General features: G+C 43.0%; 1 protein-coding gene across 2 annotated transcripts in view; it reads left to right on the top strand.

Annotated features, from left to right (window-relative positions):
* Positions 1 to 17,050, top strand: part of LOC311350057 (zinc finger matrin-type protein 4) — a 51,692-nt gene that overhangs the window by 1,260 nt on the left and 33,382 nt on the right. Inside the window, exons 2-4 of one of the 2 annotated variants that reach the window (XM_084470097.1) lie at positions 10,914 to 10,990; positions 11,794 to 11,952; positions 16,137 to 16,229. In XM_084470097.1, coding sequence (XP_084326223.1) covers positions 11,842 to 11,952; positions 16,137 to 16,229 — 204 coding nt within the window. In that variant the 5' untranslated portion in view covers positions 10,914 to 10,990; positions 11,794 to 11,841. The remainder of the gene's footprint in view (positions 1 to 10,913; positions 10,991 to 11,793; positions 11,953 to 16,136; positions 16,230 to 17,050) is intronic. The other variant, XM_084470096.1, reaches the window with a different exon arrangement.

Here is a 17,050-nt window from a genome sequence, read left to right on the forward strand (position 1 = left end):
GTAATTTGTGTGTGTGTGTGTGTGTGTGTGTGTGTGTGTGTGTATGTGTATGTGTATGTGTGTGTGTGTGTGTGTGTGTGTGTGTGCCTGAGACGTGTGAAGATTTTAAATGCAGTAATCAAAGTTTAACTCAGCCTTGCGATATTGTTCTACTTGGGCCAAAACAAGTTGCAAGACATTTCCTGTATAGATGAGATCATTCCTTAATGCTCCAAGCCCACCATCACAACGTTTTTGCAAATGTTCTTCGTGTTCAGACGTTAATAACACTCAATGTATCATGAGCAATGTATCCCCGCAGACAAAGCCTGCGGGGAGCTGTTTCAGAGCCAGCTCAGTGTCTGTGAATTGGTCTGCATATCACTGCTTCCTACTGCCCTGAACTGGAGAATGTGTGTGTGTGTGTGTGTGTGTGTGTGTGTGTGTGTGTGTGTGTGTGTGTGTGTGTGTGTGTGTGTGTGTGTGTGTGTGTGTGTGTGTGTGTCTGTGTGTGTGTGTGTGTGTGTGTGTGTGCATCCGTGTTTGTGTCTGTGTTTGGGTGTGTGCACGTGTGGGATTGTGTGCGACTGTGTGTTTGTGTGTGTTTTCATGCACGTGCATGTGTGTGTGCATATATGTGTGTGCGTGGGCAACACCACTGTTAAATTAAATGGCCCCCTCTACGTCCTGCTGATGACTTGCAGGCAGAGGAAGTTCATCTCAACGAATGTTCAGATGTTTCCGAGTACACTAATCTGACAAACTTAGTCTCAAAATAAATCACCATGGCAGGACAGATCTTCCAGAGATGCCACTGATCGGACTAGAGAACCATTCATTTTTTGGAAGACGGCAAGAGCAACACAGAACTACAAAGCAACATAATTATATTGCAAATGGCTTGCAATATAATCTTTCATTATGCCATTAGAAATGGTGTTCACCTATTTACGATAATAGCTTCATGGTTACTAAGGTTAATAAAATGAATACACTGCTCTTTTCGAACTCAAAGCTATTTAGATTCTCTCTCGCTCTCTCTCTCTCCGTCTCTCTCTCTCTCTCTGTCTACCACTTGATGCCTACTTCTCTATATTTTTCTCTCCACCATCATTTCAATTGATATACCTCTCTCCACAAGCACACGTACACACACACACACCCACACGCACGCACGCACGCACGCACGCACGCACGCACGCACGCACACACACACACACACACACACACACACACACACACACACACATACAAACGCACACACAAAAAGGCATGCACACACACACACACACACACACAGACATACACATACATACACACACACACACAGTCATGAAGAATCCCATACTGTTAATGGCAACATCTTGAATAAATAAACAGCACACCAATGTTGTTGTGTCCACCTCCCAAACCTACGTGTGTGGCATACCAATACCACAACACACACACACACACACACACACACACACACACACACACACACACACACACACACACACACACACACACACACACACACACACACACACAGTCAGTATAGGCCAAGGGGAATAATCAAAGCAGGGATGTATCTGCAATAGCTCTTTTCCAGCCTGCTCTAATATGACAAAGATTGATAGAAACCAGAGAAAGGGTTTTATCGTGTGTGTGTGTGTGTGTGTGTGTGTGTGTGTGTGTGTGTGTGTGTGTGTGTGTGTGTGTGTGTGTGTGTGTGTGTGTGTGTGTACACAAAGGCATGTAATTGTGTAAAAATAAGAAGGTATTTCTGAGGCAATGTTCCATAGCAACAGGCAGCCTGTCTTCAAATATAATTTACAAATACACACACACACTCATACACACACACACCCACGCACACGCACACAGATAGCTTGTGCTGTGACCTTTTCACAAACATATATATGTAAGGATGTGCAATTTGGGTCTGCTTCTGTATTGCATTGTTTTGCCCAGGTCCGTTGTGGATGTATTAATAGATTATGAAGACTCACTGATTTGGGAATTTCACCTTGCATTTCTATTCCAAAAAAAAAAACATGTTCTTGTGAATAAGACTGCTGCAGCACTTCTTCATTGTCTTCCAACTCTTTGATTCGGTGACACAGATTTCCAGTGTCTATAGCCACTGTGGAACTTATCGACTTGTAAAGATGAAAGGGTACCATGAAACAGAAAAAGACCCCTGCCGTTCATGGTTGCTATGTTACAAAGCAAACTTTTCAGGTTTCAGCAAACTTTTATAGAACATTTATGATGCTGAATGTTTTTCTGTCCCTCTCTTCAGTCCACTGTATTTGACTGATGCTTTAAAGTCAAAGCAAAATAAGTTTTATAGAAACATATTCTAATCGGAGGGCTTTCGATCCTTTGTTTCAAAAAGCATTATTAAAGATGTTTAAACATGAGTTTGAAAAGCCTGACACCATTATTTTTCAAAGGGAGCAATTATTTTAGAGAGTAATTATTGAAGGTTACATCATAAGCAGTATTATTTTTTTTCCTTCTCAGCAATAACAAGAATGGAACACATTCAATTATTCAATTATTCATGTATTTCCTGCTGTCTACTTGTCTGGGACTTCACCACAATTGACAACCAAGCTAGCCAATAAAAAGCTGTCACTGCAATCCACTCTTGTGGAAAGGCAGAACATTGAGACACTCCTTATATGGACATGGTTGTTGGTTTCAATTTCCAACCAGCTAATCAAATATTTTCTTTTTGTTTGTCAACCTAGCGAGGGCCTATCACGGGGTTGATACAGAGAGTGACATACCGTGAGACATGCTGATTTATTCTTTTTTATTTTCATTGAAACGTTTCTTTGTTCCTAAAATTTTTTGAGGCCATGATGAAACGAAGATACCCCTCCATGTGAATGTGTGCGTGGGTACGAGCTGTAGGGGCGTTTGTATACACAGAGTAATTGCAGGGTCGGGGCTCTTGGATATGCAGCCTACTGCTCCTATCATTCCTGTAAAGACCAGCCTTTGACATGGGATCACAGCAATTTGACCCTGAAGACCGGCGATGGGATTTTCCACATGACAAAGCGCATATTTCGCCGCAATTAAGCGCAATCGGTAATGATTCAATTAGCCAAGACAGAGACAGCACTTTATCGTTCGCAATCCATTGTGGCTATGTGCCTATCTCTCTTGCGCTAACGAGAGAGAGACATCTTTAATATATATGTTAATACGCCAAGCTATGCTAATGTCAGCATTAAGAATAATAACAGAGCTCATATTTCATATTTGCTGATAGCATACAGAGCTCTTTATGAATCAATTACCTTCTCTCCATCACAGTGTTGGGAGACGGGCCAGAGAGAAAGACAGAGCGAGAGAAACAGAGAGAGAGAGAGAGAGAGATGTGCAGAGGGAGAGAGAGAGAGTCTGGCAGAAACAGCGAGAAAAAGAAGACAGAATATGAGACATGGATGGGAAGCTGGAGAAGAACAAAGGTCATCAGGGAAAGAGTTCTACACACATTACTTGCAAAGCATAAGTGTTATGTTTCCATTTAAACCAGAAAATGTTCTTACATTAAGGCGGATAGGACTGAGGTCAGAAGACATGCTTGTTAAAGATAGAAGTTAAGATGATTACCCGCCTCAGTGATTCTACACAGCGTGTCTTGTATGGGGGCTAGGTGGAGCAAGGTCATGCTTCATTAGCCCAAACCTCACGCACTGACTGCGTCCATGTCAACATATTAGCCTGTGTGTGACGTGTGTGTGTGTGCGTGTGCGTGTGTGTGTGTGTGTTGGTGTTAGGGTTCATGTGCGACCTACCATCTCAACATGTATTCTTGGCTGATGAACTGATGCCACCTCTTCAATGTGAGTGCATGCGTCACACGTGTGTGTGTGTGTGTGTGTGTGTGTGTGTGTGTGTGTGTGTGTTTGTGTGTGTGTGTGTGTGTGTGTGTGTGTGTGTGTGTGTGTGTGTGTGTGTGTGTGTGTGTGTGTGTGTGTGTGTGTGTGTGTGTGTGTGTGTGTGTGTGTGTGTGTGAGGTAAAGTCTGGCATGTGGTGAGGACAGATAATATGACTCACGTTTTTCCATGATGGAATCTTTGCTAACGTGGACAGTCCACTGGAGATCCTGGGTCTCTTTTGGATAAATTCTTGAAAAGGAGGAAAAATAAAATACACTCACACACACACACACACACACAAACACACACGTATGCATACACACCAGTGGCGGCTGCTGGTCTTTCAAAGAGGGGAAGCTCATTTTTGGCCTACATCATATAAATTGTCAATTTATGTATATGTAAATTCTGTTCCTTTTCAAGGAAATGCTCTGTGACCCTGTCATACCAACTAGCTGTATTCTACAGTGACTTGGCTAGTGTCCTCTCAATGGCCAGCAGAGCTAGGCAGCTTAAACGGCCTTGGCCCATTGTGTTATGGGTGTAGGACTTGAGCCACTTTAAACAGGAGAAGCTCCTTTCTACACCTGCAGATGTAGCTCCAATTGTTGCCACTAATTAGAACAGTTTGTAAAGCTGAGGCATTGCACTGTCCAACTCCATGTCTTTAAGGAACACCAAGAAATCACACAGCTTTCCCCTGCCACCCTGTAAGTCCTGATCTGAATACAGGACTTGAAGTTCAGACCTCAGGCTCCCTGAATCAAAGTGATGGCCAACTACCAAAACGATATTAAACTTTTTAAATGTGGGAATTATGTTAAACTGAAACAAGGAATTGGGTGTATAAGTGTATGAAATGTACAATGAAAATTGTCAAGCAATTTCGCCAAGCAAATATAAAGAAATTGGTTGCAGTTTGTCTTTCGACTCGCTTGCAAAATCCACAATGGGACAGAGGACTGAAGAGAGCTCCTGCGACATTTTATAGTTCAAAATCGCTGTCACTCAAATTGCAACTCAGTCTTTCGCAAACCCTCCAATCATCACGCAGAAGCCCAGCGTCCAGGCCAGCCCACTCCTCCATTCACCCCCAGAGACGCTGAGCGTCCGTGGGAGGGACATAATCGCAGCATTATCCAATGACCGTCGACTTTTGACGCACTAAAAAAAGCTGTTCTATGCAGCCCCATTGGAGTGGATGGACGCTGAGCTTCAACAGGCATATGCAATGTGACGCTACGGGAATGAATGAGAAGGACATTGAGTCAGTCGACCTGCGATAAGCAGCTGATTCTGAACGAACTCGTCTTTGAGATGGATGTATTTTAATGCATTTTTAGTAAATTAAATGTTAACACAACAATATGGATTTGACCATTTCATTTTGGAAATTTTAGGGGAAGCTGAGCTTCCCTTGCAGTCTTAGAGAAATCGCCAGTAATACACACCCATGCAAACCCACATACTAACAATAGGCTGAGCTCTCCTAAAAAGCTGCAATGTTTCGTACCTCAAGCGCACTGAGGGCTCCCTGCAGTCTTAGTGGATCTCACACACACACATGCACACGCACAGGCACACACACACACACACAACACACACACACACATACACACAGGCGCATACACTCAACAAACAGAAGCACATGAACGCAGACAGGCGCATCATCGTGTGCATCGCAGTCGGGTGATTGACAGTTGCGTTTCTACAAGGTCATACGTTGTCGAGACGTCCCCACAGGAACGCCAAACACATCATTAACTCTCAGCCACATCGTTAGCAAAACTATATCCACACCTGCTTCACATGGGAAGGGAAGTTCTAATTGGCAGAGGCTGTTGTGCCGCAGTAGACTTAGCCTATTTTAGTACTTAGTCAAAAAAGATGATAAAAAGCTGATTTGTATTGCTGTTTATGGGGTGGAGTGTAATGTGTTTATGCATGGGTGGCCATCACTATTTCGTCATCACAGAGGGAGATGAGAGGGATTCGAAACAGATTTAAATACGTGCAAAGACCAAAGAACAACGGCAGTTATTCGAAAGCAATACTTTTTTCAGCTTTTCTTTGGAATTCATTTTTTGTTGAGAAATCAAGTTGCTGGGACACAGTGTGTATTTCTTTGATCAGTTCATATTATGTTTTTTGGTGTGGGGCGTAATTCTCTCTGCTGTCTCGTTTTCAGTATATTTCAACTCCCTGTTTATCAGTCTCGTTCCAACTCGCATCTCCCTGGCAATGTGTTGGCGTCCGGGGTGTCTCTTTATGCCGAAAATGCATCAAATCTCTCCTGACCAGCCAACAGGAACATTACACACAGACTCCTGAATGAGGCTGGGCCAGAAACCCGAGAATGTGTTGAATGTGTTACTGTTTACCTTTGACGGAAAATATTTTTGTGGAAAACTATTGAATATCGTTCTATTGCCTTACATTCTCTGATTCGGCGAAACTCTTAGTGTGTGTGCATGTGTCTTTGTGTGTGTGTGTGTGTGTGTGTGTGTGTGTGTGTGTGTGTGTGTGTGTGTGTGTGTGTGTGTGTGTGTGTGTGTGTGTTTCTTAATGTGTTTCTGTGTGTGTGTGTGTGTGTGTGTGTGTGTGTGTGTGTGTGTGTGTGTGTGTGTGTGTGTGTGTGTTTGCTTGTTTTCAATCTCAAGAATAATACACTCAATATTGAATGACTGTTATGAATACAGTAAGTTTTGTTTTGGTTTTCTTAAAAAGCAAAGCAGCATTTAGCTGGTATTGAATCTCCTTAACGCTGAGGAGAATCTGGAGAAGCATCTGGAAGCAGTGTATCGACGGTAAAGATAAAACAAATGCAATGAGTTGCAAATGGCCCATTAGAACATGCAGACTAGCAGCACCCATATGTTACCATACCACAGCAACTCGCACACTGCACTCCGCTTGTGTCTCCCGCCATTAACTTAGTTTGCCTGAGAGCCTTGGAGTGAACACCCCCAACACACACACACACACACACACACACACACACACACACACACACACACACACACACACACACACACACACACACACACACTCATACACACAAACACATAAGTGCACAAAAACACACATGTGCACATAGACAAACACACACACACACACTCATGTGAACACATACAAACACGTCTGCACATTCATACATATTGTCATTCACAGATACACACACACACACACACACACACACGTGTGCACACAGGGTGAAGTTAAACTGGGAACACTAAACTTCACCCAGTATAATAGGCCTTTTCACCCTCTAATGAATCTCTTGGGTGGCCTAAAGCAGTAGAGCTCCTATTAATACCATTACCAGCTAATGGCCCACAGAGGCATAGTCAGGGGCGTCTCAGAAGACAAAAGGGTGCTAGGGTGCTCTAGCTCGTTTCTTTACCAGACAGGTGTCTCATAAACACTTTGCCCTATATTCTACTTCAGAAAGGCACTTGTGTTTTCAAAAAGGGTTAGTTGAGAGGCACGGTGTAAATAAGTCTTTCCTAGTACACGGTCATGACCTCTGTGAGTGGGTCAAAAGTACACCTTGGTGGGTTTATTCCTCACAGTTTGTCCTTGGATTTGTAGTACTTTTTTGCTTAGTGCTGACCGTGAATGCAAGTGGCATACGCGGTCGTACCAGGACAAAAATACCAGCCATAGCTCGACAGAAAATGTTTTCCCCGGACCATTCTTCATGGGTAATCTGCCCTCCAGGCTGTGTTAGTGTTGCCACAAGAGACACGGAGAGAGAGCACCAAAGAGAGAACAAGAGCGAGAGCAAGGGAGAGAGCGAAGCAAAAAGCAGAAAAAAAACACCTGTGTGTGAGTTGCGCTGTTTGTAGACTAAATCCAGGCTTCTCTGCACTCAGCAGCCATACAAGCCTGTTAAGACGAAAACAAGCATTTAAGGAGACGAGGCCGCAAGGAAACAAACCGACTCGAGGAATACATGCAGGCAGACCGACAAATCACAGCTAAAAGCTTCGGGGGGGAGTTGGTGCCCTGACGTTGGCATGTAGGTCACCAATATTTGGCACCCATACAGACCAATGTCTCACTGACCTGAGTCTAACAAGAAACCCAAACTGAAAGAGCGTGGGTCTGTGTGTGTGTGTGTGTGTGTGTGTGTGTGTGTGTGTGTGTGTGTGTGTGTGTGTGTGTGTGTGTGTGTGTGTGTGTGTGTGTGTGTGTGTGTAGGCAAGAATTTAAGCCGGAACAGTACAAAGGCACCCCCTGTGGTGCCAACAGGATGCATGTGAGTCTGGCTCCCGGATCGCCCCCCTTCCCCCCGACCTTTGCTTCTTTAAAGGCTGTGCATCACCTCAGTAGAGGAAGGGAGGAGGCTAGGGGGGAGGACTGGGGAGGAGGGGGGATGCAGGCAGGAAGTGGGCAGGGGGGAGGGGGCGGATTGATGGATGATTGGGTGAAGTCATAATGAATGGTACACGGAAGGGGTTGTGGGCATCTTCAATTACAAGCTACTGCTGTACTCCCACACGTTAGGCAGTACATGCATAAGGCGTACAAGGTCTTGTGAGCAGATATGCAGATATTTACAATTGGACAGTATGTCATACAGCCGCAGGTCAGGTCAGGTCAGTTGACCAATGCACATCAGTGGAAGACAAAATGAAGGTTATGATTGGAGTGTGGTTGGAAGGGGGTGGGTGGTGGAGGTGGTTACGGAGCTTGTGGAGGTTATGGTGGTGGTGGAGGTGGTTATGGAGCTGGTTTAGGTTATGGTGGTGGTGGTGGAGGTGGTTACGGAGCTGGTTGAGGTTATGGTGATGGTGAAGGTGGTTGTAGAGGTGGTGGATGTTATGGTGGTGATGGATGTGGTTGAAGGGCTAATGCTGGTGGTGGTAGTGGATTTGGTGGTGGAGGTGATGGTGGAGGAGATGTTAGTTGTGTCTGTTGGAGTTCTGTGGTGGGGCTGGAGGTGGTGGTGGTAAGGTGGTGGTGGTGGTGGTGAGGATTGAGGAGGTTGTGTCAGCTGTGCAGGTGGAGGAGGTCTGTAGGTGGAGGAGGTTGTCTTGGGGGGGGTGATGATGGGGACGGAGGAGGTTGTGCTAGTTGTGTGGGTGATGGTGGTGATGGTCGTGACAGTGGCAGAGGAGGTTGTGTTAGTTGTGTGGGTGGTGGAGGTGGAGAAGATAGAAGTGGTGATGGAGGGGGTTCAAAGTGGGTCAGCCCACAGCAGTCAGCAGCTCTCCTGGTGGAGCAGATAGAGAAGGTAATAAAAGCAATGAAAAGGCTTAGACCTCATTTACATCCTATGATCCATTAGAGATGGGAGTAATGCGGACAGATAAAGGATGCGGTCGTTTTTTAAATTGATGAGAAATATAAATGACTGGTGGTATGTGGTGTTCTTGTGAAAAGTGTGAAAGATTTATATTATATGTTATATTTATGCTGTGTAAAATGTTGTCAAATCTACCCCTTTTAGATAAACAGCATCATTTGTAGGAAACATCATACCTCAAACATTTAATGAATTATTACATTCGATCCAAACCCATGCAAAAGTAGAGTTCTAATCTCACGTATAATATGAGACATTGGATGTATATTTATCTGTCATGACTATCATCACTATTACATTCTTAAGCTCTGCCCACATACTTGTTGGACCAAGACCAACAAAAATCTCAGTAAAGACTGATGAGCCATTATGTATTCAGTGTAAAGACAATCGCTAGCAGATGAATGACCGGCCCGGGGCCTGAATCTGGAGTTCACGTCGTAAATGTTTAATAGGATCTTAAAAAATGTTTCTCTGGTAACCAAGGTTCTCCTTCATCCTCTCATTCAGCCTGGTCCTCTTCCTCTATGCAAATCTCATTAGGGATGGTTGTAATGTCTGGGCCTGGCTGTAACCGCCAGGCCCAGACGTCTTAGAGGACACATTTAAAGAGCATGTGTCATACTTTCTAGTGGCAATTCAAAGTTTAAGTGTAACTGGCATCTTTAAATATGCAGCTGGTAAAATTCAAGAGCTATTTTTTACAGCTTTTTCCAAGGTTGTTGCCTCTAGATTGGCTTATTGTTATCTGATCCTCAAACCATGTTTAGTTTTTTGGTCGATATTAATTGCTTTTGATTAATATTCTAATTTGCAGCACCACTAGGTTACGTTCACGTGAAGAGATTATCAAGATATAATAGGTTTTTAAATGCTGTAGGGCTGTATGAATGCATAAATTAATTTTTTCCTTGTCCTATAAACCATGTTTTGGAATATTTATATATTCTTTCTGCGTATGTTGTTCACTGACTTCTGTCTTTGTCTAATGCCATGCTCTTCTCCGCTCAATTGCTCTTGTTATTTAATTAATGTTTCAAACAGATTGCCTCTGTTAATTTTCCTCTGTCTTCCATCTTGCATGCATGTAATAATCACGGAGCTAATGGAGATATCTGCCTGATAAGCATGGGTTTCCATTTAGCGGTAGATGGCGATTCATTCATTTAAATATTAAAAGATAAAGTCACACTTCGGATCAGTTGAGGCTAGTGCTGTCAATAAACAGGGTAACACACATGTCAATCAACAGGGTAACACACATATACAGGCTGGAGCAACTTATTTCTGCATCACTGTGAGAAAAAGTGTATGAATCATATTATCTTATGACGATTTCTTATTTCGATTTGGAATTGAATGATAGGCATTAAACTGTACATTTGTTTTAAATTGAGATAGATCACAAAGAACACAATGTTGCTCTTGCCAGTTCTAATGCCTATGTCATTGCAGTGGATAGCATACGCAAACCCTTTTCCCTGTACTCCCTCTGACCGGTGGGCGAACACCCCCATCCTTCCAGCAGCAATCACCTGAGTCACACCTCCGCAACGCGTCCCTGGAAGGACCCCAATTCTCCTGGAGAACATTAATTCAACTTTTGCTCGTGACCCGGGCCAGCACACATCCCACTCCGATCACTCACTCTGCCCTCGGCGACGCCCCCTATGCCTTCCTGGGGACGAGGATCTAGGCCCGACCTTAATGCTCTGTGTTCCTCCCCCTTTGCCTCACCCAGGACCGTTTACTCACCCTCTTAACCACATTGTCAACCCCGGACACCAGGGGACACCTCAGGGAGGACGGGACATTGAAAGGGAAGTCTCGTTGCTTGGTTGCTGCAACGCCCCCCCCCCCCCTCTGATACGTTGTTAAAGTGTGGTTCTGTTAGGGTACACATAGTGTGAGAGAACACACAGCCTGCACGTTGTCAGGGACCGAGGCTCTGGGGCCTATCTTGGTGCTTAAGGGGGGCAGTGGGGGTCTCTTAATGTGTTTCAGTTTCTGGTCCTCCCCCCCCCCCCCCCCCAACACGTATATGTATGGCTCACATTACCATTGTTTTTCATCTGCAAAGTGCATATCTTTATCGGTTCATTTTTCTCAAATGGATAATTGAAAGTCAACAATTGCATTGCTATTCCAGATACACTTGGCTGAATATTTTATCTTAATTCTGTTTATATAATATGAGGGACACCATCATTAGTGTTTTCCAGATGGTTCCACGTACTTTTTGACCAATAGTAACCCGCCTACACTTCTACCTGAGCCTCAGACAAGTCCATCCGTGTCAAGCGTAAAGTGCCGAGGCAACACTTCTGGCCCTGGAGGAGTGACCATGAGTTGCATGATGGATTGGGGGAAAGTGCTTAAATAACATTGCATCATTGCATGACTGTGCATCTCTGTCAAGGAACATGTGTTGCCAAAATTTGGTTATGTGGCGTTGATAGTATCCCATTGTATTCTGTTGGGCATTATAATGATTTTTGTAATACTTGTGTGTGTGTGTCTGTGTCTGTGTGTCTGTCTGTGTCTGCGTGTGCCTGTGTCTGCGTGTGTGTGTGCATGTGTGCGTGTGCGTGTGTGTGTGTGTGTGTGTGTGTTTGTGTTGCAGACATTCATGCACGTGTAGGTGCGTGAGCCCTTGTTCCCGGTCTCCAATGAAGATGAAGTGTGCGGCCGTGGTGGAGGGAGGGCTGTTCACAGAGAGCTACTGTAACATCTGCAACGCCCAGCTCATCTCCGAGTCTCAGCGGACGGCTCACTACGAGGTCAGGAACTCAGACATAACACACACCTGCTCCCTCTTAGTCATGTATACACACACACACACATGCACACACACGCATGCACGCACGCACGCATGCACGCACACAAACACACACATAAACACACTCTCTCTTACTCACACACACACTTATATAGCACTTATCAATACGAGTCACAAAGTGCTCCAGACCAAAGTAGAGCGATAATAGCACTAGAATTGGGGTAGTAAATAGAACAAGCATAGCAAGAGGTAGAAAAAAAAACAATGCATTAAAAGTCAATAAAAGGTGGGTGATAACAAGTAGATCACAGGGAAATAAAGCCAAATGGTCATTTGAAACAATTAAAACATTGTGGATGGAGGAGTAATTTTTTACACATACACACACACACAAACGTGTGTACAATGTGTGTATGCACATACACGTGCAGGCTCCATAGACCAAAAGAGATCATGAGTCCACACAGGTTTGCTCGGTATGATATATTATCCCCAGCTGGACACACTTATGAATAAGATGTATTCATTTATTTAAATAAACTGCTGGTTGTTTATGTTAATAGTGAAGAGACAATTTTTTATGAATATTTCTAAAAGAGTAGTATATCAGAGGCGAAGATGATGTGTTTTAAAATTCATGCAGCATCATGATCAATTAGTTAAAAGTTTCTATTTTTATTTAACTTCATTTGAGTTCCTTTGAGGACATGCTGAATATCCTATTGTGTCTTGATTATAAATGCAGTGCTCAAATAAGAATATTGGCAGGCATTTGCTTAGTACTGCATTAATTTTGTAACTCTTTCCTCCCGGGTCATAAAAAAGCAGCAGGGCTCTGTGCTATTATACACGGCTACTATTACTACTGCCACCACTGTACAGACAGTTGGTGTTACAATAGAAACCAAACACAATCCCAGGCAAAAACGGTCAAGTGTGTGTGAGTGTCCTTCAGCTCTCAGTAGACTGGCCAAACAGTGATGTAATGACTGTTCCCTTTGAATAATAAATCCTCGCCAGGTTTGTGCCCATGCACCGATAAGTGCACAGGATCACAGGAGTTCTCCTGACGTGTGTGCAGTGTGCGCATGTTATGGTATTAAACAGAGAATAAGGGCTTTTGCAACGTTAAGGATTAACATTAAAATTAATCTGAGCGAAGTCTATGCATTGTTTGTTGCATGTGTGCGTGCGAGTGTGAGTGTGTGTGTTTGTTTGAGCGTGAGGGCACGCAATCACGCGGTCATTTTGACTGCTTTAGCTCATGAAGACTTCCATATTTCTTCCCTAAGCATGGTAACCAGTGAGATGAGGGACCATGGTAACGAGATGAGGGAGAGAGAAATACATCAGTAGGAAGGATGGTTGGAAAGGTTAGAGAATAAGTGAAGGAGTCTCTTACGAGGAAAAAGTTAGAAAAGTATGTTTTGAAGGAGGAGGTAACGGAAGGAGAAAAGAAGAGATTTCCCGGAGGGAAAGCAGAAAATTAGTTATGATCATCGTACATTTCCTTTTCCAATACATTACATCTTGCCGATTTTATCTGCAAACACTGATTATCTATCCCCTTCATCGTCTGCTGGTCTCTGGGTCTGATGAAAGTTTAATTGGTCAATGGGAGAGGAAATGACCTTGAGGATGTAAAGTATATCACACACACATACACACACACACACATGCACATTCAAATCCATCCGTTCGTCTGGTCATACAAACACATCCATCACAACACCAATCCATGAAAATAGATTCATCCATCGGTTCAGCATGCAATCATCTACACTTCATCTACAGAATTGTCCACACTGCACACCTAGGCATACAAAACTAAATTACACACCAATCTACACACCCACATACACATATACACACGCACAAATACAGTTTGCCATGTAGTGCAGAATGTGTGTATGCCTAACTGAAGTGTAAGTGCCTCACTAAGTGAGAGGGAATTAGTGGCTGCCTCGTAGGCACATCCAGTTCATACTGACACAAAGTGTCTAGGGGTCAGGGCTCGCGAATGAAGGTCACATCATAGCAATAAAGTAGAGTGAGTGTGATAGCAGTGTCTAAAAAGCACTGCCGACAGTTTCACACGTGTGCAGGCACGCTCAGACACACACACACACACACCCACTTGCCCACAAACACATGCAAGCACGCACACACACACACACACACACACACACAGTACCAACATGGCCCTACAATGATTCAGATTGGCATTGCCTACTACAAGTGTCATATTACAGTAGGTTTTACATGTAAATTATGATTAAAAAGATTAAAAAGAAATATAAACTCTCTCTAATTTACTACAGCAGCATCCAATGAAACTTTCAACACTCACACTGACCCTTAAAAACGATGGCAACCTGATCAAAGTAAAATTTATTATTAAGGTCATCCCTTCTAATGCAATGGACTGAAATAAGTATTTTAAAACATTTTCGGAAAAGTTTTAACATTTAATATGGTTTTAATCCAAGCACACATAATTCATTGCTTTGCATTTTCATGTTTATAAAAATATTTGATGAAGAGGAATTCAACTCAAAATTGGTCAAGCATAATAAACACACAAACAGCAAGACCAATGAACCTCATGAGTAGAAGTGTTTGACCTATCTGTTTACTATAGCCAAAATGATTAACCAGAAATTGCTCATGAATAGGCAATGAACCGTTCAATGCAAGGGATTTTACAGTCCCTCAACAATAGTCAGAGTGAGCTTTAGGTCAGCATTATTATAGTGAACTTGATGGGAAAGGTATTCTGTGGCCATTTCCAATGTGCCCTATCTGTTGAATGAATATCTATACTTCCTTTTAATCATAGCCCATGTCCAAAAGGCAAATCCACCATCCCAGCTGATCTCTGTTAAGCATGCATCTGTTCAAATGCATTCAACAAAGCACAGCTAAGCACCATGTAGCTTTTGAACTCAGTCCTAACCTGGCGGCCACCATGCAGCCCGCATCTCGCTCCAACAGACATGTTTGGATTAACTCAGATGTCGTCCAAAGGCCTAATCCCTCATGATATTATGCAGGTTAAGCCGCACACCGACAGATGATGCGACTGAGTGTGCAGAACTCATAATCCAGTTCCAGTCCCTCGTTTTGTCTTTGTGGATTCAGCAGTAAGGGTATATACAGTATATACAAAGTACGGTATACGGTATATAGATATATAGGTATAAAGATATATAGATATATAGGTAAAAAGATGGATATATACTATGGTCTGCAGGGAAGTAAAAGGTACAAAAGTGGGACCCAATTAGAACCCAGAGAGGTCCGGTGATGACGTTTATGCAATTATAGCCTGATTTTCTATCGATTTAGCAATTAAGCAATTCTTAAAGTTAAACACTTCTTAAAGAACCGAAATTGCCATTGATATTCTCATTGATATGTGTGAGATATGCTACTTGATTGTAAAACTTGTGCAAGCAATGCTGATCATTTAACATACTGCTGCATATCAGCTTTTATCTATCCCAGACAGCTGGCATTATATTCCAACAAATGCACATTTTGGTGTGTGTGTGTGTGTGTGTGTGTGTGTGTGTGTGTGTGTGTGTGTGTGTGTACAAGAGATGGTATTGGCATACTGGACTTGTCATTAGTCACAAAGTCAAGGGTAAAATATGCGGTGGTATCCTCCGCTAAGGCAGAGATAGCAGATCACAGTGCAGGGCCGCATTAGATTGAGAGCCATTGATTTTGTTATTCTTCACTACACTTAAAATCAAATCTCTTAACAGTGTTAATCTCTCTCTCTCTCTCTCTCTTACACTCTGGTAATCACATCATGACTTTGAATATTCCTCAAGAGTTTAGTAAGGCAAGGATTTTACTCAAATTAAATAGTTAATAATAGAAAGATCTGGATCATTGTAACAACATTTGGGAGGTTATCAGTGCTATTTTCTACTTAGTTGATGGTGGAATACATTTTTTTCACGGAATAGGATTCATATTTTCTAATCTACAATATTAATGAGCTAAAAGAATGTCATTTTCAAATTTAAAATGATGCAATAAAATTCTGTTAAAAAATAAATGTATCTCTCTCTCCATCACACGCTCTCTCTCTCTCTCTCTTTCTCTCCATCTCTCTCTCTCTCTCTCTCTCTCTCTCTCTCTCTCTCTCTCTCTCTCTCTCCCTCTCTCTCTCAGAGTAAGAAGCATGCCAACAAGGTGCGTCTGTTCTACATGCTCCACCCAGAGGACGGAGGCCCACCGTCCAAAAGGCTACGACCCGACAACCCAGTAAGAGCCCGCTCTGTGTGTGTGTGTTGTGTTTGTTTGTGTGAGTGTGTGCACGCACGCGCGTGCGTGTGTGTTGCGCAATGTCTTTGACTTTGGTTGCCATCTAATCCTCTAAAGCTCTGACTAATAGTGAACCAAGTCTACTCTGAATAAGGAAAAAATAAAATTAATTAAAAATGTAATAAAAAACTGTAAGAGCCAAACTCTATTCAAGCGTGTGTTATATATTCTAGACAAAACAGGCTATGTTTTTAGGTCGAGCTTTGATTTCCAGAGCTGACATTTCGGTTTTTTTTGTCAATGTTAATCCTGTAATTTCACACACTGTTGTAGTATTGACATTTTTTAAGGATTTTCTGTGTCCTTTCAGTCCAACTCGTTAGAAAAAAAAGAAAGGGCTTTAGTCCACATCGATTCACCACCAGCTGACATTTACTCACACTCCCTCATCCTCACCAGACACAACCTGAGAGTATGCTAGGCCCACATTTGGCTCTCTTTGTCGCCCTTACTGTAATACTACCTTGTCCATGTTTGCCAAAGGTATGTTCTGAATGAACCATTTGGTTGTAGAGATTAGCGTTTATGTTGTGATCAGGCTTCTTTTTATGGCGTTGTGTTTGTGAATTCCCGTGTGTGTGTGTGTGTGTGTGTGTGTGTGTGTGTGTGTGTGTGTGTGTGTGTGTGTGTGTGTGTGTGTGTGTGTGTGTGTGTGTGTGTGTGTGTGTGTGTGTGTGTTTCACTTCCATTGTCTGTGCTTTGGCCTAGCTTCTTAAAAGGCTTTAAGCAATAATGGCAGAAGCTGCCAAAAAAGTCTTACA

Source organism: Micromesistius poutassou, assembly GCF_964030765.1.
Source record: "Micromesistius poutassou genome assembly, chromosome: 7".
Classification (NCBI taxonomy): Eukaryota; Metazoa; Chordata; class Actinopteri; order Gadiformes; family Gadidae; genus Micromesistius; species Micromesistius poutassou.